The sequence below is a fragment of the Columba livia genome, chromosome 9 (genome assembly GCF_036013475.1).
Source record: "Columba livia isolate bColLiv1 breed racing homer chromosome 9, bColLiv1.pat.W.v2, whole genome shotgun sequence".
In the NCBI taxonomy this organism is placed as follows: Eukaryota; Metazoa; Chordata; class Aves; order Columbiformes; family Columbidae; genus Columba; species Columba livia.
In genome coordinates this window covers 1948701-1973079 of record NC_088610.1, presented here as the reverse complement: position 1 = coordinate 1973079, position 24379 = coordinate 1948701, and the positions used below count along the sequence as shown (strand labels likewise).

Sequence of the window (24379 nt, the reverse complement as noted above, 5' to 3'; positions counted from 1 at the left end):
AACGCAGGTAACTTTGTAATAGAACTTCACCTTCAGAGAAATGAGTTATCAAATTGTTCTCTTTAGTGCTATGGAAAGAGGTTCCCGAACTTCATTGCTTTGTGGTTCTTGGATCAAATAAAATTTCTATTAATTACAACAGCAATTTACTGTTCTGGAGGTGACACGTGAGTAGTTCTGGCAGAAACTCTTCATTTCTTTTGGGTGCCATAACTCGTACTTGGGGAGAACAAGCAACAAATGGCTTTAGCGGCGTAATACCGTCTAAATTATTTACATATTTGGGCTCCAAACTCCAATTATTATAATCAACACTAATTCCCAAGATGAATTCACAGTTTCTTGTAGCTCTAGAAACTGGGTTGTCATGGTGAATATTTATGAGACCGATAAAACAACCTTATGGGACGTGTTCTCATTCAGACACACACGATGCGCAATTGGAATTTCTGGGTTTTCATACAAACTGGTCTGTTAAAAGGAAAGGTTTCCATGGGCCCAGCGGTTCCCGCACAGCTCCGCACCCTCCGTGTCCACAGGAAATATTCGCTATAATTTCAGCTCTTCTCTTCCAAAAGTCAGCCCAGCAATTCACTAATTGGGACGAGCACCATCAGAGGTGACAGCTCGACCACAGTTTGGGAACCTGAAGGACATTGGCGTCAAGAGTTGGATTGACTTTATTTATTGTAACATATGCCCGAGACAGCACCGCTGCAACAACAGTTTTACTAATGGAATTTCCCCAGCACACTAGTAAAACTCCAAATATTAGCTCCACGTTTTTAATGGGAATTTTAATAATTTATCATTTGGATTACCAGAGCTGCCTTATCTGTGCTTGTGCTAATGCTGAGCAAACTGACACTGAACAAGTCACCTAAACAATTTCATTCTTTATATTTACAGTTATAATTGCCAACAGGAAAGGCTTATTCTTGTTCTTAGAATGCTCCACTGAGTGATTCCACTTGTTTAAATGAACACTTTCACATGGACCCAAAGCATCCCATCACTAAAAAGCTGGACCTTAGTCCCTGCTTAAAGAAAGGGTCATGTTCTGGATATGGAACTGCCTGCCTCAATTTTTGAAATCTATGTGAAATTGTCCTTAAAAAAGTGACCGACATGCATACAGTGATTTTATTTTCTGCCTTTGGAGTGTTTCCAGCTCTGTTCTGTCCTGTTGGGATGCAGGGGAATATCAGGATAACATCACGACGTTCTCCTCCATTATTTCCCTAATAGCGACCAGGATTGTATTTGCTTTTCCTACTCCTCCTGAGCACTGAGTTGACATTTTCATCAAGGTGTCTATTACAGCGCTAATGTCTCATTCCCTTGTGGTAACAATCAGCTCAGAGCCCGTCATTTTATAGGTGATTTTTCCGTCTCAATTTACATTCTCCATAGTGAACTTCGTCCGCAAATGTAACACTTTTCACAGGCTCATTTAACCACTTCACAACCACCCACCTCCATTAATCCAACGACAGCAGCACCCTAAGGAAACTGTCACTGCCCTTGTCACCCTTTTTTTTCAGAATGTCAAGAAAGGGCAAACATTTCAGATAAAATAGGCAGCATTTTGACCAGTGATTTGGCAGTAAATAAATCTCCAAACAACAGCAACTTGATTTTCAAAGCTTGCTGCCGCTGTATCAGCCAAAGATGAAACTTCAAAGGGGTAATTAGGTGTACTTATTGACCTCATCTGGAAATGAAAGTCCATTTCTCAAGACAGGCTTGAGGCGAAATTAGATTCTAGTATGATATCTACATTTTTATGAACATGGTTCAAAGGAAGGAAAAAAAATCTAATCTGTCACCTCGTGCCGTTCCATACACTGATATTTTCTAATGGAAAGTTTACCAGTAGATAATCATGCTTATTCTAGTTTGGGACTCCAAAGGCAGGAAGGATGTCTTGCTTCATTATTCATTGACCTGAGCAGAGCTATCTGTTCCAGTCAGCATTTGTGTAAGGGAAATGTTTTAATATTAACAGAAATGTGGATTTCAAACACCTGGCAAAAAGTATCTGTTAATCATCCAGACCTTAAATAGTGAACATATCCCAGTTTTCTATATTCCACTTCAAACCTAGAAAAAAAACAACAAACCAACCAAGGCAAAAAACCTCCCACAACCTTTAGGAGTGGAGTGAATTGGGTTTTGCTTATGAAAATGGCAATTCTGCACAGTCCCAAGATGAGAGCTATGGAAAGGAAAACCACACACAAGATCCCAGTGCTGTAAGGCAAAATTCAAGACCAAAGTCAGGCAAAATTAAGCTCAGCCTGCCATTTATCAGCAGGTCGGTATCACTCAGGTTGATGCACTATCACAGTAAATCCTCCCCCCGTATTATCACACAGTGCCGCAGGGTTAATGTTTCACCCTTCACAGAGGGAAAGGGATCCGATAAGAAACATCCCATAACTGTCTTTTGATTATTGGATTTTTACATCCAAGTGCAACACTTATTTATGCCTCATCTGTGCACATGCATGTGCTGAGCCTACACTCACACATATCTACACATACAAGCCAAAAAGCTCACAAAAAATTCTTCGTTCAGGTCCCAATTATTTCTTCCCTCATCTACACATGAGTTCTTATTTTTCATGCTGCAATAAGCTTCCAGAAGCCTAAAAGGCTGTCTAAGTATTTGCATTTTTCCTATAGTTCTACCATCAGAAAACAAATTTGCACCAACAGATTAGGCCAGAAAGAAAATAAGAACAAATACTTAAAAACCAATTTAGAGCTTAATCTTGCAGGTAGAAGTTGAAGTGCCATCAGTTTTTGGTGTCTTGCAGTGCGATTCTTCAGCCTTTGGGCTCAGAGGAACAAATTCACAGGCCATGTGGAAACATCCAGACCTTTTTTTCCCCTATATTTTTTTAATAGGCATTCCTACATGTCACTCTGGACAAGGGTATTGAGTTTTAAATCATTTAAAGCCCGGCATTACTAAGTCAGGGTCATGGTATGCCAGTCATGCTTGGGCCATCTCAGATGGCAAGATGCTACAATAGAGCATTTTTCTCATTAGAACAATATTTACTATTTATTTGTCAACACACATGGAAAACACATAAAGAGGAAAAAAAAAGTGGCTCAAGAAAGACTAGTATTTGTACTGCAACTATTTTCTAGCTCTATAGGTACACAGTACTAAGAAAATCCAAGTGAAAATTTCAACATGTTTTGCATAAATCAGCATGCTTAGCAAGCCCCGATTCCTCCCGCTGCCTCCTGCCCTTGCAGGTGTTTCCATGCATACTTGTTTTGGGGGTTTTTTTGGGCAGGATTCACGGAGGCTTTGAAACAACAGGGCTGGAGAGGAGCCCCAGAGCATCTATTGTCAAGTCACAGCACTTGTGGCATTAGTGCAAAGCAGATTCCACTCGAGGATGTGGATCCCCAAACCTCAGACACATGCGGTTCATGTTCACATCAACCTCTGTTAATGTGCTTTTAATAAAAAAATACACCCTTACTGATGCTTAACTGGCAGTGGAAATAGAATCGTCTGCAGAGCAATTTTAGGTTGACTTTTGCAGACTTGCCGCTCTAAAAACAAGAGTCAGGATAAGTTAATCACAAACTGTAGAGCCAAACTAAAATGGATCTGTTGATCCAAGGTCTCCAGGTCCCCCTGAGCCCCCTCCTCAGCTCCCAACAGTGTTCTCTAGCCAAGCTGACCCAGAGCTTGCTCAACATCTCAAAGTTTTGTTGCTTGTAATTTCTGGGGCTGCTCCACAAATCCCAGCCTCAACACTTGTGTTTCTACAATACTGCATAAGTGAAAACTGCTATTGGACCACCCTTTTAGAGGTGGACAGATAGACGGACAGATAGACATGTATTTGAGATGCCAGTAGAGAGTCACAAAACAAAAACCCCAACAAAATGACTTTGTGGAAGTCTCGAGTCTGATGCTACTATAACTACTTGAAGCTTTTAAACGGGTTACAGCTTTTCCTAAGAGATAAAACTGCACTTGCTGCTGCTCGGTTGAGAACCTAACAGCAAATAACCCCAGCTGAGACATCCCGGGGACCAAAAAGCCCGTCCTATGGACCTGCTGCCTTTTGGCAGCATCCCATCTTGTCCACTGAATTTTCTTACTGTGAAACCTAAAGGTGACTTCACGAGCTGAATTGTCTTCACATAATTCAGGTGGACACGGTCAGTCTATAGCAACTGCATTATACAATATCGGCTTGATTCGGTTTGTTAATTCTGCCCTCATCATTTGAAATTTGAGGCTGCGTCGTTGCAAATTAAACGCACAGCTGGGGCCTTTTCATACTCGTGGCTTCCTGAAAACGTACGTTCTTAGGAAGCTCTAAAAGACAGATCCGACAGGACAGGAAATTAAGTCCCCATCTCCCAGACATCACAAGATCAGATAAAAAAAAATCACAGTGTCCACAAACAAAAGAATTACACATACTAAGCAGCCCCAGCTGGTGGAAAGGTAAAAACAGCCCATTCTTTGAACACCAAGGTCTGTCACCTTTCCAAGGACGTGGGTCTAGACCTGAGCCATAGGTCCCGTTTGGATCCTGGGCTGGAAATAAACCTGCCCTTGATGCACCCGCAACCGTGCTGGATGTACCCTGAGAATGGCCAAAGGCAAAAAATACACTGCCTCGCTAATATATTCTTATCAATACTTCCCACCCCTTTCACTGCGTGATGGGGATCGGCAGAAAGACACCTGAGGATCATTAGTAATTCAGGCAGGCAGAACACGTAGCCTTGATATCCACTAATGAGCCTATTAATTAGTGCTCTAGGAGAAGCTGGGCTGGTCAATGAGTGGAGACTGAAGGCTTTGATACACTGAGCAAAGCTGGAGAGTCCGGGGGACATTTACGTGGGTTTGCTTTGAGATGTGCAGCTGGGACTGTTTCATTTGCTGGGCAAGATGCGATGGCTGAGATTTGGGATGGCTTAATATACATTAAAAAACACAATAAAAAACACAAAAGCTCCATATCCACCCGTTATCCATGCTAAACAGAAGCGCTGCATTAATTATTCCGGGTGAAAGAAAACCCAACTATTAGTGACCAGAAAAGCCCTTTCCCCACTGGCCGGTACCATCACACAGGCCCCGACTTTGGGTTCACTGAATAGGACACAACACAAAACACCAGAAAGAGCCCAGCAAAACCCTTCCTTTTAAATATCTGCATTTTCCCCCCATCTAAGTGCCAGAAAGGACAAAAACTCCATTCACCAGAAGTTCAAAATTTTCTGTCATCAAAAAGATAGAGCCCTTAGGTTCACACACTAAAGACCCTGCCTGATTACATCTCTTCTTTTCCAGGTGCTTTTAGACCGCCTTCAATTTTTAAAGTTAGCCCATTACACCAAAGAGCTTTCACAGCTGAGCCTACAAGTGAAACATCCCATTTTTGCCCAGTTTGATGCTACAGGATTGCAAGAAATACCAGTATCACCACAGACCCTCTGCCGAGCTGCAATAAGGTCACAGGAGTGAACTTTATTGACTAAAAAGCTGCAGAAAAGGTCGAACGGTCACCAAGAGTCACATCCCCACAGATTTAGTTTGTGCGTGTGTGTATGGCAGGAGCTACAGTGAAATGTTATATAAATGTTAAGCTGAAGATGCTGCCTTAATGCTGTGGTTGTATGTCTGGAAAGCACAGTATTAACAGGATATATCTGTCACAATCTGGAGATCCAAGTTTAAAATAAAAAGGCAAATGCTGGCACTGGGTGTTCATCTGCTCCATTTATCATGGATTGCTGAAAGCGGTAAAGGTCAAATCGCTACTTCTACAGAAAACTCTTTACAAGTGGATAAACTTTGGCCATGGAAGGAAAGGTCAGATCAATAATGCTATGTAATCTCTCAGAGATCATCGTTTGAAAGGGTCTCAGACCCGAGAGATGTTCTGTAAAATAACGGAGGCATTAATTATATAAAATAACCATAAAATAACATAATGCATTAATGTAGCATACTAGCTCTGAATATTTTAGGAAATTAAAAATTAACTGAATGAGGAAGAAGTGGTCTTAGTAATAACATTAATTCTGCAAATTCGGAAAAAAAATGAGATTAACTGGCTGTTCAGAGGACTCTGGTGGATTTATACAAATCATTCTTCTTCTTCAGTATTAGAAATGCGCTTCTCTATGAGCAGAGCCAAGCGCATCTCCACACCAAAGAATGGGATGAAGCATTTTGCTAAACTTGCTTAGTGATGAAGTATCATTTTAAGAGCAAAATAGCAAAAGGAAGCCTGGCTCTCATCACTTGAGGTTCCTGTGCAAATTGGTACGAGCTCTTTCTAATTTATTGCTTTCATAACAGAATACGAGGAGCTACACAAACATTTGAATCTCTGTTATAAACACCACAGCCAGAAGTTTTTCCTGTTGGGCACTTAGAGAAAAACAAAGGTATTTTTCAAGGAGATTTTCTTGCCTACTCAAGAAACCCAAACCCTCGAACAAAGAGAGTGGTTTTACTCAGATCATTTGTTTCACACTAATCCGCATTCTCCAGGATATAACATGAATTATTGCTCGATACTGGGAATCACTTGTGTTCCTGCAGGACTGACCATGGGGAAAGAGCCGCCAGGAGAAGGAAACACATTTTTACAAGCACCGAGAACTTAATTATCACTAAATTTAGCACAGAGGCAGTCAAAGCTGTTCAGAAAGTTAATGAATTTCTATTTAAATCTTATGTTTTCCCTTTCTAATTTCACCAGACAGAGAAGCAGCACAATACCTTGAATCAATAGTTATTGTATCTACGGTGGAGTCGTTACTTCTCTTGCCGTCGCACGTCAGGCTGTTGCGCATTCTCAAAACCCAACTATTGGCAGCGTGGGCTTTGTGAGACACCCCAGAGCAACAGCCCCGTCCACGGAGGAGTTTTGTGCTGCACATCGAAGAACAAGGTTTTCCACTTTGATCCCAGCAGATCCTTCTATTTAAGTATCATACGGTTTGAAAACACATTTGGGACTATCACCGAGCTAGAACCCGGAGACTGGCCCAGCCAGAAGAGCAGGATGCTCTTTCTTACACCAAAGCACCGTGTGGTTTCATGGATGGATTTTTAAGGACGTAAAGCAGTTTGGATGGCTTAGTCTCATTTGCTGTTTGACACAGCGCACAGAATTTCCCCCTATCCATTCCAGCACTGAAGAACAAGACCCCTGGCTGAGCAAAGACACCTCTGGTAGAAACCAGACCCCCAAACCTTGGTGGGGAGATGGCTTAAAGAAAGAGAGGACCCACCACACCCATGAGCAAATGCTTCTGCTCGCTTATTCTCTTACTGCTGTCGTTATTTCCAACTCGTTTTCTGCTAAACCACCGAGCTGCAGAGGGTCTCCTCTTCAGAGCTCTGTAATCTTCAATTTAATTATCCAATTTCATTATTGTCTCAAAAAATGACGTTGCTCCTTCACCATCCAGCGACCCGCTCCCTAAAGTTATTAATACCGAATTTTCAGTCCAAGGTAAAAAGCTCGGCGTTATTGCTGACCCATTTCATTAAAGAGAGGTTTAATAAACACTAAAGGAAAAACACGAGGCGCTCAGAGCCGCTTTGCAAGTTATGAGAACGGTAAGCAAAAAATAGCACCGTGAAGCGTTTATCCCTTCATCTCGCAAATAATTAGAAATACATGAGATCGCGTTAGGCTTTTTAAATAGGCCGTAGTAATGGCTTGTGGGAATACAACTCGATGACAACAGTTTATCACGTTAAGTCAGCTCTGTAGGGTTACAGGACGCCAAGTCTAAATGGGAACCATTTGTTTCCCTTCTGCATTGCAGCAAAGGCGCCGTGCGCTTTATGGGAGCAGCACTGACAGGCTCCCACTGCCATCTTTTTAAATTAAACGCCGTGCCTACCGAGTTAATAGGCGTGCAGTCAGTAAGGATGCTCTATAAGTTCCTGTAATAGCGCACACAATACTTTGTGGTAACAGATAATAAAATTTGACAAAGCATTCTGTAATTACTGCTCTGCTTTATAGAATATTACCAATACACGCGCTGTGCCGCTCTTGTAATGAATGACACGCGGAGAGGCTGCTGTTGCCTTAACCAAAGGCATGGAGGAGTCGCTGAGTTAAAACATGTGAAAGTGGGTTTGTTGAAAAGCCAAGAGGCTTCACTATTTGTTTATGTACGAAGTACAAACCTCTGCCTTTCTAGGCAGTCCTGGGAGCCCTTATCCCCTGCAAACATTGATTTCTGTAACATGCTCTGGTCTTGGGGCCTCAAGGCAATACCTGCTCATAAATACACATATTGCCCAGAAAGTGTCTGTCTTTGGGTGCTGCAAGGCCAGGACTCACACTCCTCCAGGTCACAGGAGCTCTTGATTTGGAAAAGAAGAAACCAGCCGTGTCTGCTCTAGCCTTAGAGACACTGGGATGGCTGACGTGCTAGAGAGGCAGTAAAAGCCGTAGCATTTTATGCCCCCAATTCTCATTTACTGCAAGAAATGCTGCGTGTGGGATGGCTGCAGAACCCATCCTCCGCCCCCAAATTCCCAAGCCAGGTCTCATCTCCTCTGCACCTCCCCTGACAGATCCCAGATTTCCCTCCTGTTCCTTTTTTGCATCCCAACCAGCATTTATCTGGTCCTGATAACAAGGAAATCTTCAAACTCCAAAGTAGCTTTAAATAATTGTTTTGGTCCTACTAAAACTGGCTATTACAGAAGAACAGCTTTACCACTGAACTATAGCAGGTGAATAAATTTTCCCAGAGCATGTTGGTTTTATTCCATCAGCCCGTCTCCCTTTTCAATGATACTCTGTCCCTCGCATGGCCCTGACAGATTGTTGTATGCATAACTTTTTCCAGATGGCAGATTCAGTGCAGACAGTAATTTACATAATTTAAATCTGCTTACAAGCATAAATTATATCGCAACACACGGGTTGTTCTCCTGGCTCCCCGGTGATGGATGCGGACGGCCCTGGAGAGCAGGACCGGGCAGCTCCGCAGGTGCAAGAGCTGAATCAGAGAAAGAAATCACATTTCTTCACTGCTATAATTCATACCTGAATGTGCTCCAAACAGCAACATTGCTGTATGAAAGTGAACTCCATTAGCAGACTTAGCTGGATCACTGGTCTGGTGGGAGAAGGTCAAGGAGAGCTGCTGGCTACGCATTTGGATCTTCTCACAAGGCAAAAAACAAATCAGGTTGTGTTGAGAGCAAACAGACTATCAGGGAATTTCTTCTTCCTTACCATTCCTACACAAAGTATATGTCCAGTTCTTTATTATTTAAACAAAACAGCTTTAACGTTTTTAACTCAATTTATTAACTGAGAAAACGTTCTGCACCTCCCTGCAAATATTTTGTCATCGAAACCTATTTATATCAAGTTCTGATAAGTGCGCCAGTCTTTATTTGGCAGAACATATTGTTACAGCTCAAAATAAACACTGAGGAAAATCTCCAAGAGCCACTGGGGTCTGCAGGAGATCATCATGTTCCCAATCCAGATGGGACCTACAGCAAGACCAAGGCGCTTGTTCGGATTTGCACAACGCACCTGTACGTACACGAGCGGGCAAAGACGTGAAAACGTTGACGTGATCAGCAAGTCAACATGACACGAACATTCTGGAGTCCTCCCACCCCTTTGTGCCCCGCAGCACCTGACAGAACAGCTTGGAACCAGAATAAATAACACCAGAGCTGTGTTTTGCTGAGCAATAAAGAGGACTGGGGCTTCAAGCAAGCCCAATTGCTGACTCTCCAAGAAACTGCGGACAAAGGCAACGCAATTATTCCCACTGAGCCTCAAACGAGCAGAAAGGAAGCACTAAACACATAATTTAAGACTTTCAGCAAGAGCAACTCGAGCTGCACAAAAGTGAGATTAAACCATGGCAAAGCACAGTGCTCTCACATCCTCTGCTTGCCTTAAACCACAGGGAGGTAAGAGCAGGAGACATTTTCCACTTGCAGAGGCAGCTCTATTTGTAAGGAAATACAAATATCCAGTTTCCCACTGGTTTGACAAGAGAAGATTTCCAGGTCATATGGTAGACCCTACAAAAAATCATTTCTGTATATGGCTATATAAAAATTTCTCATCTCATTAAATGCCAGAATTAAAGCAGTCTAACCCAAACACTCACCTCGTGCATTCCTGGTGGTTTTTTACCTACAAAATCCAACTCTTCCTCACCTCCACTTTATTCCATAGGCTGGGGTCCATCTAAGTTAAAATTATTCCACAAAAAGTTGTTTTATTCTACAAATAATAATCTATACGACTTGCTTTCCCTTCTTTGTTGGGTGACGGAACCAACATCTTTGCGCATACACTTTAAACCTTGGTCTGAATGGCTACTTTTCTTTCTAGTCTTTCCTAATGATCATCAAGATACCACCAGGGCACTTCATCGTCTAGTCTGGGGAAGAAATGGAAGTGATTTCCATTTCAAGGAGCAAATCAGAGGTGCAGAGACCAAGAGCAAAGCTTTTCCTTCATTTGGGGCACACAGGCTGGAGCGGGGAGGCAGAACTGGAGAATACTTGGGTGTAATTAGAGATCTCAGGTGCGAGTGTGACTGCTCAGACCCCAGGTCATCAGCTCAGCATCCAGAAGAGCAAAGATCCCACCAGGATCTCCAAAACGTGACCCGAGTGAGCCCGCTGGGACGCAACCACTCACAACAGACACCTACTGCCCGATAGGAAGTTATTAACCTTCTAGAGAGCTCCAATATATACTGAACATAAGTTTCTGTCCTGAAATACACCCAGTAGCAACTGAAACATGAAAGCACTCAAAACAGAAACGTGCTGGCAAATACAATGTGCAAATGTGTTCATCTTCCAGAGAGCCCCGCTATGTGCGGAACATAAGTTTGCATCCCAAAATAATACCCAGTACCAACTAAACCACACACATTTCCCCACATCCTATCTTGCTTGCATCAATTTAGCAGCGCAATGAGGCAATTTCCATCGTTAACATATGCACTGTATTAAGGCCAGCCAAGATCTAACATTCTTTTGTTAATTTGGCAGAGGGGAAAGACACAATAGAAGAGAGCCCTACAATTTGCAGCCATCTGCGGTACAGAAAACAGTAATAAACTTGAAAAGTGCTGTTATTATACATGTTATCGCTCCTAGCAAGCCAATGTCTTCAAACATTTATGTCTAAATTAATGGCTCTCAATTTCTGTATGAAGAAAGCACTTTCAGACTCCTCTTCCCATCAAATGACCATGAATCTTGTCCCTTGGTTTGAGCTCCTCTAGTACAATACAATTTACACAGCCAGAGATCCCTGGATAAGTCAGACTCTATGATAAATATAAGATGCTAAATTACTTAATGCTGTTATTTTTAGTGGTGTGACAGGCACCACTGGTACCCAGTGTCTTCGGTCACTTCATCTGCCCGCAGAGAAGACCTGCTCTGATGGGCGCATCCATCACCCAACCCATCGCTGGGCTCCTGAAGTTCCCCGACAGACAATTAAACCAATATTTGAAATTAAAATTTGTGTTAAGAATATTCATAGGCTTCTCACAGTGACAGGTCTCCGTGTAATTGCTTCCCCCACCCCTGCCTGGCTGCGTTTGCCGTCCTGATGATGAATCTCCCGTCTACCTTCTGCTGGGGAAAAACCACACGGGCTTCTCAGCGTGCGAGCGCCGCGGGTCACATCCATCATCCTCAGGCCTCTGGTTTACTTTTAATTACAACACTTCACTCAGGAACGTTACTTCAAATCATAAACCTAAGGAGAGAGCAGCTTCTAATTTGCAGAACAGCCATTAAATTCTCTGCTTCAGTGGCATTAATTTGCTGGCACTCTCCATGCTAAGGGAGAGATGATGTTACCTTCCTTTCAGACTTCATGAAAAGATAAGTTTGCCTAAAGTCACAATCACTTGAAAAATTAGTTGCATTTTATGGCCACGTGCTTCCTGTGATTCTGTGTTTAACTAAGGTCTCCACTGACAATTATTTTCAATTAGCAGCAATGCTTTCAATGGATGATTATGATCAATCATTTCTCCTGGGATGTATATTTCACTTTTAACACTCTGGTTTAATTTGACCCAGTTTGTATTTTTATTTTTGTGAATGAGCAGATCCCATTTTAGTGAGACCATTGGGATGAGGAGCCTCACACAAACCTAACAGGTTGCTGAAACGCTTCCCAAAAACCAGAGAGGGGCTTCTACACCCACGGCCAGCCCTGGGCTGAGCCTAAAACCCACCAGCGATTCCAGCCAGACTTTGCGTCTCTTCTTTGGCGAGGGGACATTTTCCATCACGGTTTCAAAGCAATCATGCTGCTGCCCATGTATGTGATCAATAAGCACCACAACAAGCATTGCTGTCCGATGGAAAACACCCCATAGGCTCCAAATGTTTTGGGGAGGGGAAAAACACGGTAGACTATTTAAATATTACCCTAAAATTTAGGCACCTAGCTACGCATTAACTTAGAAAAACAGAACGGTACATTCCCTAGGTTCTTAGTAGCATAGGAAGCTACAGCCTCAAGGATCTTTTGTTGTGATGGGACACCCAAAATCCTCTCCCAGTCCAAGCAAGGGCTCCAAAAGGTCCACTGATTCTAACATAATGACCTAGACAGAAGCACCACTTCTCACCCAGCCAGGTTTTCCTGCCCATCACAACAGGAGAAGACACAAAATCCCACGGAGCATCCAAACACAGTAACACAGCAGATGTTTATTTTTAACTACATATTTGGATTATGGTGGAAAAATCACCTGCAGGGCCTGAAGGGCAAAATCCCACTTGGTATACAAAACCAGTAAGACATCCTTACTGGAGAGACAAGCCCAGTATAAGAAGCACCTTCTGCCTCTTCCTGTGGGATAAGAACAGAACACGCCAGCTTGACCAGATGTTGATACATGTCTGTTAGAAAGTGAGATGAAGCCTCAGCTGCTGTGTGATTAATAACAATTTTCGTAGTAAATCCAAAACCCTAAGAGCAAGCAAAAAGTTTCTGGTGACACCAAGATCTTTCTTAGTAATACATTAAACACACAGAAGGGAATTTCAAATGCTCTCGGCATTTGCCTCAGCCTGTTCCTGGTGAGGTTAACAGAAAAATCAGCATTAACATTAATGAGAACATTACTTTCAAGGAGAACAGAGAGAACGAGCCTTCAGGCTTCTGTTGCTCATTTGAGTTTGAGGATTATTTTTTTCCCTGCCCCCTCTCATGCAGTAAAAATAAAGTGATATTCCAAATACCTTGTGTATCACATGCACAAATCCAGATGAGCAACGTATGGACCCAACAGCAACGACAACACGTGTTTCCCACATAAAGCAAAGCCCCGTGTCAGATCTATAAGTGAATAGTCCAGTACAGATGCAGGTTCCATAGGGCCAGCAGCATTAAGGGGTTTCAGTATCTCAGTTTATACGGTGAGAACCAGCACGAGCAGGGAACATGCGTCCTAAGGTAGGAAATCCAGAATCACACAGAATCACAGAATGGACTGGGTTGGAAAAGCCCTCAGAGATCATCAAGTCCAACCCTTGGTCCAACTCCAGTCCATTGACTAGATCATGGCACTAAGTGCCATGTCCAAGCTCAGTTTAAAAACCTCCAGGGCCGGTGAGTCCAGCACCTCCCTGGGCAGCCATTCCAATGCCTGACCACTCTCTCTGCAAAGAATTGCTTTCTAATCTCCAGCCCAAATGTCCCCTGGCAGAGTTGAAGCCCATGGCCCCTTGTCCTATTGCTGACTGCCTGGGAGAAGAGCCCAATCCCCACCTGGCCAGAACTGCCCTTCAGGTAGTTCTAGAGAGTGCTGAGCTCACCTCTAAGCCTCCTCTTCTCCAGACTAAACAAGCCCAGCTCCCTCAGCCTCTCCCCATAGGTCTTGTGTTCAAGTCCCTTCCCCAGTCTTGTTGCTCTTCTCTGGACCCGCTCCAGCACTTCAATCTCTTTCCTGAGCTGAGGGGCCCAGAACTGAACACAACACTCCAGGTGTGGCCTCACCAATGCAGAGTACAGGGGAAGGATCACTGCCCTTGTCCTGCTGACCACGCTCGTTTGGATACAGGACAGGCTACCATTGGCCTTCTTGGCCACCTGGGCACACTGTTGGCTCATGTTGAGCTTCCTGTCCATTAGTCCCCCCAGGTCCCTTTCTGCCTGACTGCTCTGCAGACACTCTGTGCCCAGCCTGGAGCGCTGCAGGGGGTTGTTGTGGCCAAAGGGCAGGACCCGGCTCTTGGCCTCGTTGAACTTCACCCCACTGGAATCAGCCCATTTTTCCATTTTTACTATTGCTCTGCCACTTGTGTTTCCATATAAATCAAAAGTTTAGCTCACCTCGGAGTGCTGCCGGTTCCAAATTACCTCTGTGCAATGACCTTTTGCTCAAAGAGAAGAAATTCTTTAAGATACACCTAAAACCCTGTGACCTTTCACCAGAATCAAGACTATTTGCCACCAAGCACAATCCCTAAAAACAACTTTCACCCTGCAATGGTTTATTTCTGCAGGAAATGCAGAGATCCTCTTAGACAAAGCTTGCTTAAAAACCTGCTCATTTGTTCAGTTATGAGCACCTAAAACACTTGAATACTTTAAAAACAGGTTAACTGAAGCTGTTTAAAGTACTAATAGGAAACTCAGCTGAAGTGTCTATGTATTTCTGAAAGCAGCTGGTTTACATTGGATATCTTAAATAGAGTAACTCAAGACAAATGTTGTTCAACTATTTCTTAATAAATGTAAATAATATTCTGAAACGGGGACAAAATGGCAGTAGTTGAGGGGTAGCTGAGCTATACATAGCATGTAAATGAATTCGCTGCTTGAATATCAGGATTTATATGCGCAGCGTTTGGGAATAAAATGAGCAAAACTTTCACAGCTTGCAAAGAGCCTCACAGAGCTCCATAGTATTACTTGTATTGTTGGTATAGAAACAAAATAGATAAGCAGCAAGGGTACAAGATGTGAAGATGGAGGAACCATCCTCATAAACCCTCCAGCACATGCCGGGAACCATAGGTCAACAATACAGGTATTGTATATTGCCAGTATAATGCACATAATGGCTGGTAAATCTGGATGGTTAGACAATCAAGTAATGGTTAAAAATAAACGTACCATCTATTCCATTTTATCCATCTATTCCATTTTATCACTGCATGAAAGCCTTGGAATGGGAAGGAGATAAAAAGCATGGAAAAAGATAAAAATAGAGGAAAACTGACATCAGAAGTCTCAATTTCACTTTCTATTTCTTCTTTCCTTAAACAATTTCCAAGTAATTTATGGGACGGGAGGAAATCTCTCAAAACAGGTTTTATAAAGTATAAAACCTGATCTGGTTTTAGTAATTTGCAAGATATTCCAAAAGCTCTGTATTAGCATTCAAAATCCATAGACTGAAACACCAAATGTCACAAAACTCAATTAGAAAAGGGCGACTCTAAACAGTTTTAAATATCGGTGTGTTATTTGCCTTTGGGTTTTTGAGCCTTTGGGTTCCCATTTGTAAGCTCTCCTCTGCCAACACACAAGGCCAGAAATACATTTTTCATTAAAAACACGAAGCAAGAATATGTCTGCAAAATGCAGAGCTGGAAAATGAAAAGCAAACTCTTGTTAATACCGACGCATCAACGATGTCTCACCTGACCCTGCCAGCAGATCTGACGCAAAAATCTCTGCAAAGTGTGATTTTTGCCAATTTTCCCTTTTCGGGTTTTGCTGTTCTGGTACTTTTTCTGATGGCACAAAGTGACACTAAAACCTGCCTTTGGGGTTCACGCTGGAGAGTCACAGGCAACACACTGGGCTTGAGAAATCAGAGCTGAGGTCACATTTGTGCCCACAACATTCCAGAACTTGCTCCCTTGTACCAATTAGAGGAGTTTTGGTTTATTAGCGAAGGATGTGGAAGAGTCACAGGAAAGAGAGAAATTAAGAATTTGCATCTGGCTTTAAAACAACAAAGTACCCAGAAACAAGACCAAACCTTTACTGGCTTGTACCACCTCTGTTAACATCCAGGCTTATGCAATAATTTATCTAGAGTAAGATATGAGTTTCTGGGAAGAAAAGAAAGGGGACCAACCCATTCAGCCGTTCTCTGAGCCATGCTAACCCTCCCAAGACAAAATGAAGAGCAGAGAGGAGCTCACTCTTTGAACTTCGGGAGCATTTTGAGCACAAAACACATGCCGGCTGCTGCACAAACCTTCTCAGTCAAATAACAAATGCACAAGGATTGGATTTTTTTTTGAGGAAAGGTCATTCCTGTACAGCCATTATTCAGCTCCACTTAATTGTGCTTTAAGAAGCAGGTTAACTAAATCCCATCGCTCAGAAAGCCTTAGGAACGGCTTTGCTTTCAGAGCTGCGCACTCCGTGTTCCTAGAGAGCCCAGGTATGTAATTTTTCAGAGGAGAAATGCCATTCAGTAATTAGATTAAGTGATGCAATTTTCTTCCAAGGATAATAACACTGACTTGCAGCATCTGTCATCTGGCGACCTTTGCAGCTGCAGCTCCATCCCCGAGAAGGATGTGAAAACAAGGCAGAAAGGAGAAGCCCTAGAGCCGGTGACAGAGGCACATTCACCGCAACCCACCTGTGTCAGTACCATCAGGTCAGCGATGGGAACAAACCCACCAACACCATCCTTGGTCACCCTTTGCTGTTTTATAGGTTGCGATGCCCTGTTGAGCTGGCTTTTTTTTTCCCCTCGTGCTTTCATAGGTCATTTATTCCCTGGTTTAAATACAAAAGCCAGTAGTATCTTACGTTACATAATGTGGGCTGTTGGTAGATCTGGCCACATCACATCACACCAGCAGAGATGGGTCAACCAGGGAACTGGGAAAGGCCCCTGAGCTCGTCCTGCAGCACCAGTGTCCAACCAGCACTCGAGAATCAACACAGAAGTGCTGGCTTATTCAAGACTGGTCTACCAAGAGCAAGAAAACAGACTATTAAGAAGGGTCTTAAACGGAAATACAACATGTGTTGGGTTTGCTTTGCTCTGGGGAACAACCCATTTCCAAACGGATGCCAACTCAGCTTGTCAGACCATTCGTGGCGGTGTGGCCGGCGTTCCTGGCAAGTGGTGAGTGCAACCACCAGCCATTCCTGCTGAAACACTTCCAGGCCTAATGTTTCTGGGATGATGCCCAGGATGGCGAAAGAAAGATCAAGCTCAGCTGCCTCCGGCGCTGCAGAAATGGACGCCGGGACCTGTGCCAGAGGAACCGAGGCAGGGCTGCGCTGGATGTTAACATGCCCTCATTTGTTTCATGCTCATCCAGAATAAGCAAGATGCATTAAATTAACACACCAGAGTTAGGACTCACTAACGCAGCAGCGTGTGCGGTGGAACTTGTGGAAACAAGTCACTCCAAAAGGATTTTCCTCATTTCTGATCATCCTCAGAGTGAGCAGAGCTGCAAGGCGCAGGAAAGCGCTTTTAGTGATGTATTCCAGCACCGTGCAAAGACGCTTCTGTTCTTTTAACAAAGCTTGGGCAGAAAAGCCTACAAAGCAGTCTGTTAGGTTTTATTCTTGGTAAAATAGAAAAGAAAATGAGATATCTTTCAGTTCTTTGCAAATTGATTTACTTTTTCCTTAAGAGCTTCTCAAAACGCTCCTGGCGGACCAGGAATAACTTATATTTTCTGTAGCCAAAAGCGTCTGTCCCAAGCAGCTGCAACCAGATGTGCTCTGGACAGGAGACACCCAGTCCTTGCCACCTCTGGACTAGGAAAATTGGATTGTGAGCCCCTGGAAACAGAGAGAGGCTACTGTACAATTTATCCAGCAAGAAAACCAGAGCTTTGAAGGGCAAGGACTAATACTCCACGGAGGGCATCACTCAAAAGAGTGTCTAAAGATTATTAAAAATTATTATCAAGCTTTACAGTACCATACCGTATCACAGCTCACTCAAACGTTACTGTGGAGCAGCTCGCAAACAGTATTTATCTGCAATTAAACTGGTGGCAGGTAACCCCTGCAGCTCTTCCACAGCATCACCCAATGGATCTTTAGCACGGGAAATGAAATATATTTTGTCCTGAAACTACAGAGGGAACAACACCACCTGTTTCAACTTCCCAGTTTGTTTTCCCTCTTGCAGGAGAGAGCAGGTTTGCACACAGAGCTGATTTCCTTCATTCCACCAGCTGATGCCCCTGGAAACAGTCGCCAAGTTTCGGGAGACAAGACAGCGAACAGCAGGTGCCAAAGGGAGATACGGGATGGAAAAACAGCTGGCCCTCCAGATGTGTGAGCCCAGGTGACCCTGGCTCGGAGCAGAACACCACGAGATGGTCTAACGGGGACACCACGACGCTGCCACCAGCAGAGTCCCTCGGCAGGAGGATCTGGCACAGCCAAAACCTGGCCACCCATCACCAACACCAACTTTCCAGCCCCAGCCCAGGACTGCAGATGACGATTCACACCTGCACCCCATCTCACCCATCTGTAACAGTGGACTCTCTAAAAAACCCAGATTTCTGATTCACCCATGGTTTGGAAACACCAGCACCATGGATTTTCCACTACAATAGAACCAAACAGGTATTGCAATATCTCCAGGTACCAAAATTCTACAGATTCTAGACAAAGAAGAGTTTTCTGCCCCATCCTCACTAAAGCCCTGGTCCTTTCCAGCTCTGATCACAGCCCAGCCCTGGTGGGTCTTGCTCTATTGGGATGACCTGTGGTGGGATCTCCCCAGGTCCCATCTCTGCCAAGGAGGCCCTGGGAGCACCTTTCATGAGGCTGCAGCACACGGAGAGCAAGAACAAAGGGCTATTCTTTCTCGTTTTCCCCAAGTTTGTGATCCGGGAAACCTCCTTCATCTCAAACCTGGAGTTGAACAAAGACCCATCTCCAAAGAAAATATGACATTGTGTTCTTCAGAGAGACAAACACACCATATGAACAACATGATAAAATACAACCCATTCCCTCATAGGAAAATGTGTTTAGACACAGTCATGGCATTTGGAAGCAGCAACACAACCAAGGCCAGGCCAGGCACATCCCACCAATATCTCATCAAAGCAAAGGCACCGGCTGCAGGCACTGTGGAGGTCACTCAGCTGTAGGTCACAGTCACAACATCCAGCACAGAGTCACAGCAGCTCTGCACAGACAATATGCTTATAACCCACTGGCTCGGCAAAGCAGGTTCTGCCCAACAGCATCTCAACAGACTTTCCCATTCCCACCACGTTCTGCTCTCCAGAGAGCCAAGGACAAACACAGCAGCAAAGCAGACCCGTGTGGGACCAGCATGGGCAGGGAACGCCTGAGAACAGCCGTCATCTCCCTCCAGAACCCAGAGGGCGTTTCTACATTACAACTTTCACATTTTCCCCCTCCAACATGCTTTAAGATTCCTTCTTTTAAAGAGCAAAGCTAAACAGCCAGAGCAGATCCCACTCCCGCAAGCAGGCAGAGCACTTGCACCCCCAGCCCTTCCAGGAACAGAAGAGGAATAATATCACTCTTACCTGTTTATCTCCAGCATCACTCAAGCACAACAGCAGAACAGAAGGTACAAGATGGGTCTAAAATCTGGTGATGGAAAAGCAAATGTGTCCTCTCTCTGCTCTGGGAGGCTCTGACCAGAGGGACCAGGCAGGGACAGGAACAGGAACAGGGGGAAAATACCAGCACCTGGCTAATAGGCTTCCAATACCCTCATCCAGCCAAGTTGGGGCTAATTACAGCTATTTCAGGTGCAGCAAATAAGAGTAATTACAACAGCAAACCCTGCAGCAGAGCCCTCTCTCGGTTTTAGCTCAATGCACTGAGATGAACGTTTCACAAAACCTCAGAATTGCTGCAAAAACTAAACCTCCCAGCAGGGAAACGTGCTTGGAGAGCACCAATACATTTAATTTCTCCTCGCTCCTGCGCTTTTCGTCTGGGTGGGAAAGGGAAAAGTTCAGCAAAACCCTGTGGCTGGTGGGAGCGGCGTGTTCGTGCCGCTGCAAATTGTACCGAGAATACAAAGTGGTTTTACAAGTACTTTGGGGTAATTCCATAGAGTGAGCGGCAGCCGCCCCTGCGAGAGGCAAAGGGCTCGGGAGCACTTTGCCATAAACGCCTTTGCATTAAAGCAGCTTTGCTGGTTTCAGCTATAGGTCAGTTAAAATTGGGCACGGTGGGTTGATTACACCAATTGCCACGTCCAGCTGGCTTGCACAGAGCATCGGATACAATATTCTCAGTGCCGGGCAGGAATTACTGGAGAAGTTCACCGTGTTCTCCCGGTTTTATTGTTCTAATTTCTTGCCAGAAAGGTTGAACGGCCTTGCTGATGTTGAAATGCGCCTCAGCTACACTTTGCATTTAATAGTCTTGTTGAACACCTATATTTTATAGGTGTTTTAAACACTTGTAATTTAATAGCCCTATTTAAACACCTCATTGAATTCTGGAAATAACTTCAAGTTTTACTACGAATTTCTTTTGCCACAGAATGGTAACAGAGATTAAAAACAAAATAAGAATCCAGTTGCCCGATCCAATATGTGCCATATTTATTTGGGCACAAAGCTTGTTACAGATCTTTTTCAGTGCTTAAGCAGTAAAATTTCATTTGCCTCCCTGTAGAGGTTATTCTGCATACTATAAAAAAGCCCCTACAACAGGAAAATTTTCCTACATTCAGCATAACTGTGCCTTTGTCATCTTATCCATTACATCTCTTCCTGCCATAATAAATAATTCCTTGCCATTCCCTTCCTTGAAAACTGCAGAGCTGCAGGCTGGTGAGTGGTTTGTGTTCCCAATCCTTTCCTATTTAGCTGAATTATATGTATTGCACTTTTAGCATCATCCCAGGAGCCAGCTCTGGGAAATGCCCCCACTTGCATGGCTTGGGAGCTTCTGTCTGTCTCCCAACAGCTCAGTCTGGATTGTTTAGTCCAGTTTAACGGCTCGTTTCAGTGCCCACCTACAAACCATGTTGCACTATCCTGGTCCTACCAACACCAATTTATCACTGCTCACAGTTTTCCTCAGGACAATTTTAGGCCACATCTACCTCCACTTATTGTATTGTCTAAGTATTGTCTAAGTTCAATTGACTCTCCCGTTCTTATAGAGATGTTGAAGAAGAGACCAGATCTTGACTTTTGCCTAGTAGATATTTTCCCAAACGCTGTGTTTTTTCTCAAAAACACGTTATATACACTTCGAAGGATCTGACTTTGCTCAATGAAAATCCCTCTGCATCTATGGTGTGCGGAATCCAGGGCGAGCGGAGGTGACTCCATCTGTCCCCAGACCCAACTCCTGATGACGTGATTGTTTCACGCGGGTTTTCACATTACCTCTGGCATTTACTGTATTTACTTATCCAACCTGTCACGGGGGTATTTGAACTCGGGTGACGGCCCCATTGCTCAGTGGACAGCACAGTGACCTGGGACAACATCTGGAGGCTGCACTTCTCCTGTCCACCTAATGCTCCAGGATGCTACAACGCAGGCTTTTCAGACATAAAAAGTGTTAAATATCGGTTTTACAGTGAAGCTTAACTACAGCTACAAGCATGTATAATAGTTACAGGTATTCTGAAACATTAAGACTTCCCTTCAGGGCATCCTAACAAACACTGGCATTTATTACTGTATTTTCTTTGGCATCCAGAGAAATCACTGTAAGCGCAAACATTTTCCTTGCATTTGATCTCCCTTCTGTATTTCAAGTCCACACAAGGTTTTAAACACGAAACAAATGATCTAGCCCTTGGGCGTATAAATGGGCTCCTTGGTTTTGTTGAGATTGCACAAGTCCACAAATGCAAGAGTAAGAACCTGCAGGACCCTTAAGTAACAGAGAATTAGAGTTTTAAGAGGCCAGAGGTTTAAAGCAAGTGAAGGTCTCATCCTGTATCTGTGCTTTGAAATGCAGAGCACAAGCAGGTGAGAAGGGTATCTGACACAATGCACGAGGCTTTCCAGTGCTGCGCCGGGAATATTAAAGGAATCCCAGCATCTTACTGCTAAGGTAAGATCTTTATGCATTCTTTTTTATTTACAAGATAACCTATAGAGCTTATCCAGCCTTCTGGAAAGCTGAAAACTTGAAGGAGGCAATAAAGGGAATCAAAATACATTCAGCTCTGGGTAAATTAGATACTCCTAATGCACTCTTTTTTTCCTGTGCAATTTAGCAAATTAGTTTACACTGTCTGACAAGTTGCCCTGGAAAACATAAAAGCTCAGCTTAATTTTAGCTTTGTGGAAACGATAACTCAATATTTCCTTATTTACATCCACCCACGCTAGAATGAAGAGCCAGATTTCCTATGCCATGTCAGATACATCGATACCAACACGCCAAAGCTCCTTCCTCCTCGTTGAACGCGGTGAGAACCGCCTGTGCAGGATGGATCCTCACCGTGAAACGCCTGAGCTGCCGCTCAGCACCACCTTCAACTCCCAAGTGGTGTCTCAGAAGCACCTTAGTCCGCTCCGTCTCTTCAGAGCTAATAGCACCTCGTTTTATTTATGACCCCGTGGTGTTTATGTAGCATCATTTGGATACCTGGCTCGCTGATGGATGGGTCAGTAACGATGCGTGCGGCATCAAAACACTCTGTAAGCAGGAGAAGGTGAAAAAGCCCCGTGGGCTCTTTCAGCGCTGCACCGAGATGATGTACAGTGTAGAGATAACACACTGCGTAAGCTTGTCTTGAGGGAAGTCTCGCTAAAGAAACACAGACGGAATTCGCTCTTAAAGGACTTTGATGCCAAAACAACCGGTCCCTCCAAACTCAATCTCTGCCTGTTACAACTACTACATTAGGAATGCCAAGAAAAAGCAAAAATAATCAATCTGAGATTAATTACTTAATTCCTCTGGCCATTCCCAGCGCCGGGATTGGTCCCCGCAGCGTTTCCTGGATGACTTCATAGGATTCTAGCGAGCTGCCGGCGCCGCACCCGACAGGAGCCGCAGATTTGCCATGTTGACAAACAGCTGAACTCTTGGCTGCAGGAGCCCCACATTGATCTGCCGACTATTCAAGGGCTGGCGTCGCGAGGAGCTGGAACGCCTGCTGAATACCGGAGCTGAAAAACCCCGTGGGGTTACCCCACGAACCGGACCTTGGGGTTTCTTTTCCCAACAATTGCAGAGCAAAAAGAATAAAGGCAGTTAAACCTGGATAAATTCTGCCACAGCAGCACAAGCACTGCTCAGCAGAGCCCTCCGAATCCTCAGGCATCTTTTTCAAACACTGTTTTAAATTGTTAGCATGCAAAGACAAATCTCTCCTTTCTGAGCCTGCAACACAACACAGCCTTAAATTTCTGTTTCCCTAATAAACTTGCTGCAGCTCTCTGCACATTAGGAATTGCATCTGCTAATCTGTATCTGTTCAAGCCTCCTTATCTATAGGGGAAAGTGCTGCTTGATTTAAGATTCCTTGAGAAAAATCTGCCTGTACATCTCCGGCTGGCGAGTAAAACAAACAGCATCCATGTCCCAGTAGGCATCCGCCACCCCCGACATCCCCTCATTTAATTAGTTCTAAGCAAGCCCTTTATCCGAAAGCCGACAAGGGAAACGCTCAAGTATTTATTTAGAAAATGCGATACGTTACCAGCCGCATTGTGAAGTTTCTGAGTCACCTGCAGGGAAATAAGGCGGCGATGCGAGGTTCGCAGGCTGTAGCGGCGCCCAGGCTGGCTCGAACAGAACAGCAGCCGAGAGCGGAGCTGCAAACCTTTGAGTTGAGCTCACTCTATAGGCATCAGAAAAACCTCAAAGGAAAAAAAAGAGAGAGAGAGAGAGAGAGGCAGAGCGGGAGCGAGCAGCCCACAGACAGCGAGATGAGAAACTTCTGGCAAGTCTCCAGCGCAGGGATGAATTCGCTGTCGTTCAGACGCACGGCACTGGAAACGAAGGGGAACTCGGGTTTACAGGCTCCGCTCGGCTCGTTCTGCAAAGACGGGCAGGTTGCGGCTGGGCTCGTTTTAAAGGGCTCATCTCGGAACAATGCTGGATCAAAACACAAATAGCATGGTACACACACATATACATAAGCCACGCACAAACTTCAAGTGGCTCATTCCATCAGCTATTTGCTGTGAGTTTTATTAAATCCAGCACAGAGGTACAGCGGCAACTCGAATTCCTGTTGCGTACCACAGTGGGTTCTCCGGTTCTATAATGCTTGTTAGGCACGTAAACAAATTCCTTTAGGTTTTTTTCTAGTATTGCCAGGAAGCTAAAATACACTTCACAGTGATAACTCGGATGTTTTCAAGCATGTGGCAAAAGAGCCAGCACACTGA

The 24379-nt window shown here is 44.1% G+C and overlaps 1 protein-coding gene across 1 annotated transcript in view; it reads right to left on the bottom strand.

Moving 5' to 3' along the window:
- SCHIP1 (schwannomin interacting protein 1) overlaps window positions 1–23709 on the bottom strand; it is a 143715-nt gene extending 120006 nt beyond the window's left edge. The window contains exon 1 of the mRNA XM_065073430.1: window positions 23686–23709. Coding sequence (XP_064929502.1) covers window positions 23686–23694 — 9 coding nt within the window. The 5' untranslated portion in view covers window positions 23695–23709. The remainder of the gene's footprint in view (window positions 1–23685) is intronic.
- Between the last annotated feature and the right edge of the window lie 670 nt (window positions 23710–24379).